Source organism: Mastigoproctus giganteus, chromosome 1 (assembly GCF_048544385.1).
Source record: "Mastigoproctus giganteus isolate SK-2022 chromosome 1, ASM4854438v1, whole genome shotgun sequence".
Taxonomy (NCBI): Eukaryota; Metazoa; Arthropoda; class Arachnida; order Uropygi; family Thelyphonidae; genus Mastigoproctus; species Mastigoproctus giganteus.
Genome location: NC_143575.1, coordinates 163,424,015 through 163,438,564, shown reverse-complemented (window position 1 = coordinate 163,438,564; position 14,550 = coordinate 163,424,015). Strand labels below are relative to the sequence as shown.

At 41.9% G+C, this 14,550-nt stretch overlaps 1 protein-coding gene across 2 annotated transcripts in view; it reads right to left on the bottom strand.

Moving 5' to 3' along the window:
• LOC150091231 (adenylate cyclase type 1-like) overlaps nt 1-14,550 on the bottom strand; it is an 845,725-nt gene that overhangs the window by 261,798 nt on the left and 569,377 nt on the right. For both annotated transcript variants that reach the window (XM_090374793.1, XM_090374796.1), the window contains exon 9: nt 2,729-2,769. In XM_090374793.1, coding sequence (XP_090230919.1) covers nt 2,729-2,769 — 41 coding nt within the window. The remainder of the gene's footprint in view (nt 1-2,728; nt 2,770-14,550) is intronic.

Here is a 14,550-nt window from a genome sequence, read left to right as displayed (position 1 = left end):
TAAGTTATGTCCGGATCTTAGCAACTCCTTCAAAGGCTCTGATACCGATGAAGATTATGCACAAACTAAAGACAAATGCCTGAAACTCACTAAAAAGATAGGGTTCACTGAAGTGGAGCCAATTGATGTCAATAATTTAATTGATTCGCATCATCAAGAATTGTCCAATGAAGATCTGTTTGCACTGGAGCAGCATCGCATTCAAGAGGCGGAGGCAGCAGCGAACGAAAGCCCAGCGGTTAAAGAGGTAAAACGAATATCGAAAGCATTAAAGCTTATACATGAAGGCTTAAATCTGTTAGCTGATGAAGACTCTAATCTTGAACGAAGCTCTCTAAAGTGCAACGTAAAGTTACGCTAGAACTTGGTTGCTACTATGAGTTGTTGCGCGAGAAGAGGAAACGTGAAAAGCAACTAACTGTGGATTTCTTTTCAAGCACTCAAGAGAGCAGTCAAGCGAACCTTCCACCTCACGGATTAGCGTAACACCCCGGCTCCCACTTAACTTGTCCGGATCCGAGGAAACAGAATCTGACCATTACGGTCCCTCTTACCAATCGGCCTAAAGCCACCCTCCACTCCAACCCACCTCTCTCTCTCTCTCTCTCTCTCTCTCTCTCTCTCTCTCCTCTAATTGTTGTTTGTGTTGTACTGTATATATTGGTTATAGTGACCATACTTTTTCATACTGTACAAAAAAAAAGCAAATCAATAAAGATGAATCTCTTTGGTTGCACAGTCTTCCAACCAAAGAAAACGAATGGTATGTACCAGTAGGGGGGGGTAGTGGACATAGTGTCTTTGTTAGGCGGTGCCAATGGTTTCCCACAAAACCGCGCTTAGTGGCACTGTGAAGAAGCAGGACTCTGCAAAGTCAGATGAGTGTGAGTTATGTCGGGTACCGTAAGTTATGTGTTGTTCATCTGGCTTCTTAATTACTGGGAGGTGCGATCACCAAGAAAGGCACCTCCCAGCATCTGTCCACGGCACAAGGAGCCGGACCAGGGGCGGATAAGAACGTCTGAAGAGGCTGGTTCCCTGGCAGAGCCGGGGGAGGCCCAAAACCAGTAGGGGTAACTTAGCTAGATGCGAGAGTTCCTCTCATAGGCCTATTATTGCCTTCTTTTAGAGATTATTTACACTATGCTTGAATTTAAATTGGGAGAGAGACGTTCTGGAACGTAACCCTCACGTAAATTAAGAAATCACTGTACTGTATTTCGAATCATAAGTATGAAATGCAGAACGTACCAAAGGGAAAAAAGGTCTTTTTCTGTGTGCTTGCAGGCAGATATGTGGTAGTGACTCCTAAAATCAGAAAAATTCTAAAGCTAGTTGTCCACTTTGTCCATTGCATAACAGACACAATGGACCACACACATACACACACACACACAGTAGCGGATACAGAAAAAAAATGACAGGAGAACACCATTTGCGATGGGGGGAGTACCACTTGTGACAGAGGGGGCACCATTTTGTGCCTTGTTTGTGCACAAAATGGGCGTGGCCTGACCATTGCCTTATACGACGGGATAATCACCTCATTTTCGTAAAATTCCTGTATATCATTGACAAAACCCCATGACCTGCTCTTGCAGCCTATCTGCATTGCTCAGAAAACTTCATGCACAATTACTCCCAGGTTTTTTTCATTTTCTACCACCCTAAGTGTAGTACCACACGTACTTTCCTCTGTGATTACTTCTACCCACATGCAGTACTTTTAAATTGTCAATGTTAAACTTCAGTTGCCAATTCTCAGCCCATCTGCCCAAATTTTCTAGATCCTGGTGCAGTAGCACACTGCCATTCCTGTCATTAACAACCCTGCCAACATTTGTATCATCTGCAAACTTCGACACTACTGATATACCTTCATCAATATCATTGATAAATATACAAAACAACAATGGGCCCAACGCCGAACCCTGTGGGACTCCACTAATAACATTAGTCCACGAAGAGCAGCGTCCATTGATTACCACTCTCTGTCTTCTCCCACTCAGCCACCATTTTATCCATTGTAGTAAATTACCCTTAATACCATTCTGCTCCAATTTGTACAGTAGTTTTCCATGCGCAACAGTGTCAAAAGCTTTCTTGAAGTCCAAGTATATGATATCGAAATTATTTTTTGCATCCAGTTTCTTTGTAACCACATCATATTATCCAATCAAATTTGTCAGACAAGACTTTCCCTTAACAAATCCTGCTGTGTCTGAATTATTGCTTCGCATTGAGGATCTAGATGATCCTCAATGCATCTTTAACCAGTGACTCCATTATTTTGCCCGGAACAGAAGTTAAACTAACTGGTCTGTAATTACTCTTGTCCCCCCTTCGACCCCCTTTGTGAAATGGGGATACATTTGCACGACCAAACTGCGTGACGCCTCGAACTAGAATCGCGACCACATCAGCATCATTGCTGACAACCACGGCAGTTGAAAATATCTGAGCTACAATGCAAAACTAGATAAAATCCAATGTTAACAATTAGAAAAAGAAAAAAAAATTTTGCTAAAGGGAATTTAAACGATTGGTGTGTATTCTCAGAAAAACGACAGGGAGGCAAGTTCCCCGGTGCCCCTACCCTGAATTCGCCACTGAAATTCACGCACATATTCTCAAGCATAAAGAAGATTATTTGCTATTGATAATCATCATGAGAGGAATCTTTTTTAGACTGATTTAAGTAATAACAAAATCAGGGTTATAGACTTACCTCTTCTTGAAAGGCTTTCTTAACCTGTCAGTCATTTTGGACTGTAAAAGAACAAAAGAAAAAGAAAATAGATAAGATCACTACAACTGAGAATTTATTTGCGAACAAAAATTTAATAAATATTAAATAAATAACAATAACTATAAATAGTTGTTTGCGAACAAATAAAAATAACACCAACAGAAAAGTTTGATTTTATAAAGCTAAAATCATTACTAAGGTTTGTCGCTGATGTAACAGCATCATGCGACTCACAATCGCAAGGTAAAGTGCTGCAGATAATCATTTGAATCATATTTCGCTGGAACAATTTTTTGGTTGTGTGTTTTTGGGATTTTATGATACACTGACTACTTCTGTCAAATGGGATTAGTTCATATTCATATGCTATTCAGTTCTTAAGGTTGAGCATGCATTATATCTACAAGCCGCCGTAACCGAATGGTCAGGCACGTGAGTACATAAGTTCACGTGCTTTGAGTGACCAGGATTCACGTCCGTGACTGCTAAATAAGGTGCTGTTTCTTGTATTCTCTCAATGAATTCCTCTGACCGTGCGGTCGTCCTGGAGTATAAATAGAAAATTTATTTATTTATACATAAGTGTGTGTTCACGAATACCTTTAGATGTGCGGGCTTAAAAATTACAAATAACTCAAGGTGAGAACCCCATTCTCTGTCCGGGATGGGCTAGCTACAGCCTCAACTGAAGAGGACTTTAAGATTCTTCCCGTCTGCAGATGGGAAACTGAAAAATTATCCGCACTCCGAGAAATCAGCCCGTACATTTTAAGGTCGTCTTCAAAGGAAACTTTCTCTTTTTACTGACTGTTCCTGCAGCTGAACCGCTGTATAGAGGGATGGCATAATAATCTGTACTGGGAATTATAGGGAAACTAATGGATATTCCATTGACTGGTGAAGGTGAGACTCAATACTACTATTAACAATCTTTTACTAGAAGCGGCGTCTTCATTAAGAACCTTGATATCTCACAAAGTCCGCAGCTAGGTATATGACAGAACCCCTTTCTTTCCAACATCACTTTAGATAAGTAAAGACTAAACCTCTTGCTGCTCTTTGGATTGATAAGAGTTGGTTGGATTCCGCAATATAAAATTCATCACAAAATATATCCAGAATTACATCACACCAGTTTTTTTGTGTGCCTCAGAGATTTGAACTCACCAACTTATCTGAAACGGTTCATCGGGCTATAGTACTGGATATTACGATGGCTATATCAAGTAGCTAGAAATCCCCTTCCCTTACACCCTATCTTCCAGATTGCCATATTTTTCCTGTATATCATTGACAAAACCCATGACCTGCTCTTGCAGCCTATCTGCATTGCTCAGAAAACTTCATGCACAATTACTCCCAGGTTTTTTTAGTGATTCTTCTGTCATCCCTCTATACAGCGGTTCAGCTGCAGGAACAGTCAGTAAAAAGAGAAAGTTTCCTTTGAAGACGACCTTAAAATGTACGGGCTGATTTCTCGGAGTGCGGAAAATTTTTCAGTTTCCCATCTGCAGACAAACCCATGGAAGCTAATTATTACCATCAAGAACATCGTGTTCCATTTCTAAACATTTAATTGGGATATTGGATGCGCCCAACATCCACATACTCATCATGCTATCTAAGGCCAACAGAAGAATCACTAATCAAAAAAGCGGGAATACATCCATTTGATCAGCTAGGATGTCTAGGTAACATGTTCGCAGCAAACACAACCAGAATTTCCAATGCCACGAATATCGATGGTCTTCGGAGTTTATGCTATGATAACGATGATTTAGGTGATGATTTTGTGCACGCTTGAGAATATAGATGTTGTGCAATTATTAATAATAATCTACACAGAGTTGTTAATAATAATAATAATAATGAAGCTCCAGTACTAACATACTCCTTTGGAGTTATAGATTGGACTAACACCGTGTTAGAGGATATCATGCGAAAGACAAGGACAATGATGACCATGAGCCGCCAACACCACCACCACTCGAAGTCTGTAGTGGAGAGAGACTAACAATAGCTCGGAAAGAGGGAGGAAGGGGCCTGGTAGACCTACATACCTCCAACGCCTTCCCCGCAAATCATCCTTGAAGTTTCCAACTGGATAATCAATCAGCTGCATCCCACAGCTTCTCACGTAGTTTGTGGTGATTTCAATTTACCTCCTCAGCTATCTAATATGAAAAAGGATCTTCTGGCACACTTGAGATGTGCTGATCTACAACTTATTAATGAAGCTCCAACCAGGGGGAATAACCTCTTAGATCTAGTTCTAGCCTCTATCCCTTGCACCCTTGATTACATTGCAGAAACGTCATTCGACTCTGATCATGTCCCAATACATGTGACTGCATATCTGCCAGCCCCCAAATTAGAAACCAGAAGGACAACAAAAAAGGTTGACATCACTAGCCCCAACTTACTTGACGTAGATAAGTGCATCAGAGCCGCCTCTCTCATTCCCTGGGTGGCCTTAGAGACTTGTGACCCAGAAATAGCTGTGAACATTCTCACAAACTGGATCAACACGGTTGCCAAATATGCCGCCTCTAAAAAAAATCACAATCAGTCCATATACAAGACTTTGGTGGAATTCAGAACTCAAAATGAGTTTCCAGCTGAAGCAACAGCTCCATCGCACATGGAAACAGTCGCAAAATGTCAATGATCGCATCGTTTATTCTAGGGCACGGGCTCAATTTAATCGCATGAAATCTGAGGCAATCAAATTATACGTTAACCAAGATCTGGCTAAAGGAAAAATTCCATACAAGAAAGTGAACCTTCATTTTCCTCTGCAATTTGATCCTGAATTGTGGCTCGATTTCGTCACAAGATTTAATCGTAATCCTATGCCAAACTCAGATCTGGCTCTACTAACAGAGCCCACCCAGCAAGAAGTGTTGAGCACCATTCAGATCACAAAACAACAGCTGATCGTCGCCATCAATTCTCTACCTGCCTCGTCAACCGCTGGTGATGATGGAGTTCCCCAATTCATGCTCAAATGCCTAAGTCCGTACATTATTCAGCCACTTTTAATTATCTTCAACCAGTTACTCTCGAACCAGATTTTCCCACAGCAATGGGAAAACTATCTTATCAAACCTTTAGCCAAAGTTCAGTCGCCATCGAAACCTAAACATTTCCGACCCATCTCCAACTCCTCCAGCCTGCTGAAGCTCCTGGAGAAGACCTTACTCCCGATCCTCACCAAGCAGATCATGCCCAGTAATCCAGCCCAAATTCACTACTCCCTTCCAAACAGATCAACGATCACAAATCTGCTAGCCACAACGAATACTACCTTGTCAGCATTCGAGAAAAGGCACGAACTAGCTGTGACTTACTTAGACATTGAGGCTGCATTTGATACCGTCCAAGTAAACCAACTACTCACTCTCCTGGAATGCCACTTCCAGATCACAGGGAACATATTATGCTTTCTCTCCTCTCTTCTGAATAACAGAGTTATAAAGCTTCATACAGGAGATCGCACCCTTACTAGATCCGTCACCGCAGGAGTCCCACAAGGAGGGGTCCTTTCCGGCCTTCTGTTCTCATCTATTATCTTCCCACTGGTTGCACATTCTCGATGTCTACTGAGCTATGCAGATGATATCAAGATACTGACTCCCATCATCCCTGGTCAAGACCTTGATCTGGTAAAAACCGAAATTAACAACACTCTCACTGCAGTCACATCTTACCTCTGCCAGTTCGGGCTCAAGATCAATCCTGCTAAGTCCGAATTCATGGTGTATTCATTGAAGCAAACTCCTTCTCTCCAGCCTTCGGTCGGCAACACCCTCATCCCAATTGCATCCAGCCATCGTGATCTGGGCGTTGTATTCGACTCCAAACTTCGATTCAACGCCCACATAGACATGCTCCTCACACGTGCTTCAAGACTCCGGTGGAGAGCAAAACAGCATCTCCTTCATATCAGAGATAAAAAGACAACCGTGAGGTACATAAGAGCAATCATCTTTCCACCTTTACTCTATGCTGCTGAAATTTGGGCGTCAGCGGCACCATCAATAAAGAAACCACTCTTTGCCACAGAATTCTGGCTCCTAAAGTGGGCCAACAGGAAGCACAACCTTCCAGCTCTGATTCACACCACGCAGCTTGCCAACTCTCTCGGGATTCCACGTCTTCCCACCTTAGTCGAAGACCAACGCCTCCTAGCAACAGTCAAGATGATAACAGGCATAATCGCAACACCTTCATTCTGGGATACCTGTGGCTGGAGGATCCCCCCTGCTGCCCTTAGGGCCAATCCCGAGCTCTACTCGCATTCAGCGCGACTCCATCTCTCGGACAGGTTCCTCCCTCAGCAGATGTTCAAGCAAACCCAGGCACTTGACGCCGACCTGAACAAATTCGCTATTGACCGGACTTACAGGAAAAAAATTATGTCTAGTAGGACTAATCTGCATTGACATGTGTACCTTGCATCTGTTCCTGTCTGATTGAGCTTAACTCTCGTAAGGAGTTCTCTCCTTTGTATCAAAATATGTTTTCTTTTGTAAAATTACCTGTTTTTGTAAATTAATTGTTCTATTTTCCCGGAAGTTTCGGGAGGTTGTAAAAATGTAAACCCCTGGCTTTTTGGCCGTGAAGGGCATTAAAGATTATCTCACCTAATAGAGCAACAGAAAACAGCGATTAACCTGAAGGATTACTTCGAGAACAACACAGCACTCCAAAATAATCTATCTATCTTCTATGCCACTTATCTATCTTCCACAAGGAAGATAGATAAGTGGTATACCCCACTCAACCTAGGCATGGAGTCCCCTCCTGCCTAGACGGCACAAGAAACGAAGCTAGAAAGATGGGCAAAGAAGACACTCCATGGCAGACACTACAATGACCTCTATCAAGATCACATCGATAACACTGCTTCCAATGCATGGCTCACAAGCGGGACGCTCTTACCTGACACTGAAGGATTCATGCTGGCCATCCAAGACCAGGTAATCAACACCATAAACTATAGAAAATACATCGCAATGGAGTCCGGAATGTCAGATGACACATGTCGACGAAGCTACCTGGCCTCAGATACGATCCAACACATCACAGGGGGATGCAAGGTGATCACCCAGACTGAGTACACTCAACAACACGACCACGTAGCCAGGATAATACATCAGAAGCTAGCAAGGAAATACCAGTTGATCAAAGAAAGTGTAGTGTATTACAATTATAAAGCCCAGGCAGTACTAGAAACCCGAACCCACAAACTGTACTAGGACTGCGTCGTAATCACTGACAAGACAATCCCACACAACAGACCGGGCATAACACATGTCGACAAGGAGGAAATGGCTACCTATCTGATTGACAGCGTAATCCAACACTGTTAATTTCCAGAAAATCCACGAGGAAAACATCAGGAAGTACACGAACCTGAGACAGGAGATCAATGAGATGTGGCATATGTAACAAGTAACGACCATCTCGATCATCGTGTCAACCACCGGTATGGTGCCAAAGAACCTACATAGCAGCCTAGCAGCAATAGGGCTCCTAGAGAACACCTACAAGGAACTCCAGAAAGTCGCAATCCTGAACACCTGTGGGATAATCTGAGAGTTCTTCGATCAACAGTAACACCAGACGTTACAACCACCCTGTGTACTTGGTCGCAGTACCCGTCACGGAGTGGAATACCCAATCAGAGAGAAATAATATAAGAGCAACAATAATAATATTAATCAACCCAGTGAATCTTTGAATAATGCTTATTTTCTAAGTATACAAAATTTCTAAACACTTATTATAAGTATGTTTATGATAAGTTTGGTTTTGGTTTGATTTGGTAGTTGTTGGCGCATCGGCGTCTGTGGCCATATTGCACGTCCCAAGGTTTTTGTAGTACTTTGATCCAAGCCCGAGGCGGGAATCGAACCCGCGACCTTTGGGTTGCCGGGCAGGTACTTTACCCACTCGGCTAGCCCGGTCGGCTTTATGATAAGTATACTGTACTTTAGTAAACACTTATGTTTACCAGAGTGCATTGCTTAAATATGGAATACTAAGGCCGCCGTAGCCTAGTGGTCAGGCACGTGGGTGCATAAGTACTACACGTGCCTTGAGTGACCGGGGTTCAACCCAGTGACTGCTGAATACAGTGCTGTTTCTTGTATTCTGTCTATCTTGTGAATCCTCTGACCGTTTGGTCGTCCCGGAGTATAAACAAAAATTTATTTTTTATGCTTTCTTATACAATTTGCAGTAATGCTCTTCCAGCATATGAAAGCTGTGTCCAGGAAAATGTAATTTATTGCAAGAACAGTAACGATGTACTTGCTTACTTTTAGCCCAATATACAAAACCAACCAAAAGTTAATAAGTTTAAAAATTGTATTTCAAACAGTAATGATATCTTTGTACTGAATCCAGTTATCTATCTATATCTTAAAACTGAGACATGATAGGAAATTCTTATGATTGATTTTAAATTCTATACACAAAACTTGACCAGAAACAACCATTGTTTTGCTGGAGGTAAAAATCATGTTGGGTAGTGTAATTGTTGGTGGTTTCTTGACACATCAAGTACTTATTTTTCTGCACACAGCCCACAAAAGAAATGCCCACAAAAACATAAGAGGAATGACCATTGGCGATGCAGGCTAGGAGAAAATTGGTTTCTATTTGTTAACATAAAGAGCAACAAAAAACAATTCCCGAAACGTTACATAAAAAAAGAGATTGCAGACCAATGGATTTAGTTGAATGTTATAAATAAGGAAACCAAAAAAGCAGGGAAAAAATCATTATGAAGGAAGCAACCGTGCGTTATCTATGGAGAATAATCTACAATAATAACATTTAAAAAATAAGTGTATTTTACTTATTAATAAAGACCTTTGGGCCTTATTTCAAAAATAAGGGGCAAAAGGTCGCTTAAGTATTAAAAGCACAAGTGACCTCAAAATGAGGCCACGTGTGAAAGACCGCTTTTACTGAGATGCAGTGGGCAGTTGCTCCAGGGCCCAAAGGTCGCACGGCGATCAAAAGGAGTAATATTGGCCCAGGGGCTTCCCGCAACCTTCTTCTGCACATTTTAAAATATGTGCAGCAAGCTTCTAGATTACCTAAATCTATGACTGCCTATATGCTAGGATCAAGAATGTAAGTCAACAAATACAACTTGTCATTATGTGCTAGACCATGACCACTTCGCGAACTCCAGGAGTGACTTACTCGTATTAGCATAGTTTTGAGGGGAGGATCTCCATTCACCTCAGCATGATGAAGCAAAAGAAGAGTTGACCTTCATCATTAGTCTTTTTGGCTTGATCTGGAAGAACCCTCCCCTCTAACTAGAGAAAAATCAACCCTCAGACCTACTGTTTCATAGCTTCTGAGATACAAAAGGGTATCAGAGCGATTCCATTTCCAATCAAACTACAGTATTCCATATATTGTCAGCTTATTCAGAGCATTCCACTGCTCTGAATAAGCTGACAGTTGGCGAGACCTCTACAACTGTGTTCTCCACCAAATACTGTACCTACAGTCAGAAGTAATCCTCTCCCGTCTCAAAGCAATGAATCGTAAGACGTTGTGTGCGGAATTTATCAATGAAGCCACCAACAGACGAAAAAAATGGAATTTATTCACCCTTAAAGTGGACAGAGGAGTATGTAGCTTCACTGTAAAGTGTTTCTGGCAACCACTATACTAGCGCCACAGTCATCAATCAGCGTGCACTTTTGTGGGAGCATAAGGAGCTCCATTTCGTGAATCCGCGAATTTGCGTCCCAGTAGGTTACTCCGAAACTGGGGAGCGGTTGAAAGAGTTACAATCTCAAGGTGTACCCAGTACTTGGTTCGGTAGAAAAGTCAAAGAAGCATATCATAGGAAATATAGGACATTACAAAGATAGTAAAAATATCAAGTCTTAACTACCATCAAGAATGAGATGCCTTCCACAGATGCAGACGAAGTGCACAGAGGAAGGAGGTTCTAAACTGAAAAAAACAATCAAGAAGAATCGCCTCCAAAAACCGCAATCAGTTGAAATGGAAGCTAATACATTTCACGCTTTTAACTGGCTTAAGCCACCACTAGAAACCCCTAATCGTGTAGGACTGACCAGGATATTAAAACAACCCTAAGATCGTGTTCGAAACGTCGTCAATGAAAGGAGCTAGTCTGCTTAGTAGTTGAGGGCAGGATGTATTCATTTTTTACATTTTTGTGTAATCAGAATTGCAATTCACAAATAACAATCGAAACTTTGTAAATGATTATATACTAAGTAACTTTTCACAAATTGTAATTGGAAACAACATACGCCTTTCACACTACATCAGAAATTTTTCATTCAGCAGAAATCCTTAAACCTATTTCCTACCAACGAGCACTGAACACTCGTGACAATTGAAATTTCCAATAAATACTCTGTTATTATGAAATTGCAGCACCTAGAACGAATGACCGGAAGTGCATGAAAATAGCAGGCGGATGATGGGAGATATACATTAGCATTAATAGCGGCATACGATGCAAGAAAGCAAGTTTATGCAGCATCAGCCAAAAAAAAAAAAAAAAAAAACTCACTTCCATTTCACCCCTCCGTTCGTTCGAAATACCTGTCCAGCTGAGCCTTAAATTTATTTAGGCTATCAACTTCCAAAACAAGGGATGGAAGTCTGTTCCACCACCAACTACCCGCTGGCTAAAGACAAATTTCCGCACATCTATCCTACATCTGTCTTTCCTCAATCTGATTTATGCCCTCTCAGGTGATTATTCTGCGCAAGAGGAAGAATCCCATCGGCACTGAGCATGCTCAAACTATTCAAGGCTTTATACACCTCTATCAGATCGCCTCGCCGGTGCCTAGTCTCTAGACAGTGTAATTTGCAAAACTTAAGCCTTTCTTCGTAAGAGCAACCCTTTGTTCCATTCATTAATCTTGTTGCCCTTCTCTGTACTCGTTCCAGCAGCCCTACATCCTTCTTGAAAGGAGGCTTCCAGACCATATCCCTGCTAGAAAAATTCCTGTATATCATTGACAAGACACCATAAGCTACTCTTGCAACCCATCCGCACTGCTCAGAGAACTTCATATCTGCCTGCACAATACCCCCCCCCCAGGTCCTTTTCATTCTCTACCACTGTCAGTGTAGTACCACAGAGTTGAACACCACAGGCTCTGGTGTTCCTGTTTCCCATATGTAATACTTTACATTTGTCACCTCTCAGCCTTCTGCTCAACCTTTCCAGATCCTGTTGCAGCAGCATAGCGTCAGTAGTGTCCTTAACAACCCTGCCAACCTTTGAATCGTCTGCAAACTTGGACATTAAGCTTGATATACCATCATCAATATCATTTATAAATACAGAAAACAATAATGGACCCAACACTGAACCCTGAGGGACTCCACTAATAACATTAGTCCACGATGAGCAGTGTCCATTGATTACCACTCTCTGTCTTCTCCCACTCAGCCATCCCTTTATCCATAGCAGCAATTTGCCTCCAATGCCACACTGTTCCAATTTGTGCAGCAGTCTTCCATGTGCAACAGTATCAAAAGCCTTTCTAAGATCCAAGTATATAATATCAAAGTTATTCCCTGCATCCAGTTCTTCTGTGACTGAATCATAATATCCAATCAAATTGGTCAGGCAAGACTTTCCCTTAACAAAACCATGCTTTAACTGAAGCTATAACTGAAGTCTTTTCTAGATGAATCTGCAGTGGTTCTTTAACCAGTGCCTCCATTAATTTTCCTCGAACAGAAGTAAAACTCACAGGTCTATAATTACTTGTGTCAGCCTTTGAATCCTCCTTTGTGAACTGTGGTCACATTTGCACATCTCCGGTCCGTGGATACCTCCCCTGAGTCCAAAGAAACTCTCATAATTATGGCTAAGGGTTTGCTGCCTCCTTTAATATAACTGGATAGATCCCATCCACCCCAGGTGCCTTTCTTGTGTTTATCTTCAACAATTTCTCCAATTACAAGATTATCTAGCTTACTGCCAGAGTTGAATACACCTCTGGTATTCCCCTCGCTGAATAACTCCTCATGTGTGAATGTCGATGCAAAATATTCATTTAGTTTGTTAGCAACCTGAGCAGGATCATAAACAGTTGAACCATCGATATCAAGTGGACCAATCTGATTCATCCCCTTCCTTCTAGAGTTTACATAAGTAAAGTACTCTGCTGTTTCTCTTTGCATCCTTTGCCAAAGATTTCTCGTAATCTGCCTTCGCCTGCCTAACCTCCTTTGTAACTTGGTTACAGATCCGCTTATATCTATCATAGGCTTCTGTGTCACATTTTAATTTATATGTATCCCATGCATTTTTCTTCTCTGCCATATGTCTCATTAGTTCATCTAACATCCATTTAGGCCTAAACCTTGAACAATATTTCTTAGTCGGTATGTAAAACCTAGTAGCTTCGAAGATAAGTTCTTTGAATGCTTCCCATTTTGAATTTGCTGTTGGTAACATCATCAGTTGGTCTCACTGTATAGAATTTAAATAATGTCTGAGACCATCGTAGTCACCTTTACGAAAGCAAAAACCCTTCCCTTTACCCCTGATGGTAGTTACCTGTTTGAGTAAATCCCACAATTATACAAATTATATCATTTGTATAATCATTTGTATAATTTTATTATACAAATGATTAAAATACGGGGCCGATCTAGCGGAAGCTTGCGCTGATACAAAAACGAACTTAGAGATCGTGTAGTTCAAAGCAATGTGTGTGTGACACAGTTAAGACTTCAGAGTTTAAGGAGATTGTAGAGCGTTCCGGGACGTCAAGTTCGACTGATATCAATATCTCAGTGACTTCGACAGAGGGCAGATTATCGGCCTTCGAAAGGCTGGATGGTCGCTTTGTCGTGTAGCGGAACGTGTAGGCCGTTACAATATGACAGTGCATAGATGTTGGTAACAGTGGCTATGGGGAAAGTATGACTACTCGTTGAATGGATAGTAGAACACGATGGAGGACTATAGAACATCTTAGCCGTCGACAGGTTTGCATTGCACTTGACAGCCACGCCGGCTACCATCCAACGAGCTGTGATATAAGGTTGTTGTTGCTCCATCACCCGTCGAACCCTTGCATGTCTACTGGCAGAGGTGGCAGCTGTCCATTGCGTCGATTACCCCTGATCATCAACAGCGTCTAGAATAGTTATGTGTATGTGCACGGGTCATCTAGGATACAGAATGGCGTCGTGGCCTTTTTCAGCAGGACAACGCCTGAACACATACCGCAAGAGTTTCCTCTGAGTATCATCGTGGTGTGGACGTAGGTCCTCGGATTTCTCCCCAACGTGTGGGCCATGATTGGACGCCATCTACAGAGCTAGCCACAGATAACACAGACCAGGGATGTTCTGCGGGATCAGGCGCAAGAGGCTTAGTTGGAAATATCGCTGGAAACTATTCGAAACCTGTACAACTCAATGCCGTGATGCTTATCTCAATGTATCAGCAACCAGGACGGATTTACATCATATTGATCTGTCCACTGTAAGCACCATTTTGTGTCATTTAATATGTTCACACACACATACGCGCGCGCGCGCGCGTCTGCAACTTTGATCATGTGTTCCTTAACTCCTTTGTTATCATTAAGTATTCTCTCTATATTCCTGTTCCTTCAGTAAGCTGCAATTTCAATCACAGAGTGTACTAAATAACACTGCACAAATGTCGAGCGTTTCGGATCCAATTTTAGATGTTCGTCGCCACGATAAAATTTCTGGGAGAAAATTAGAAGTTGTAGTATTTTTCGGTT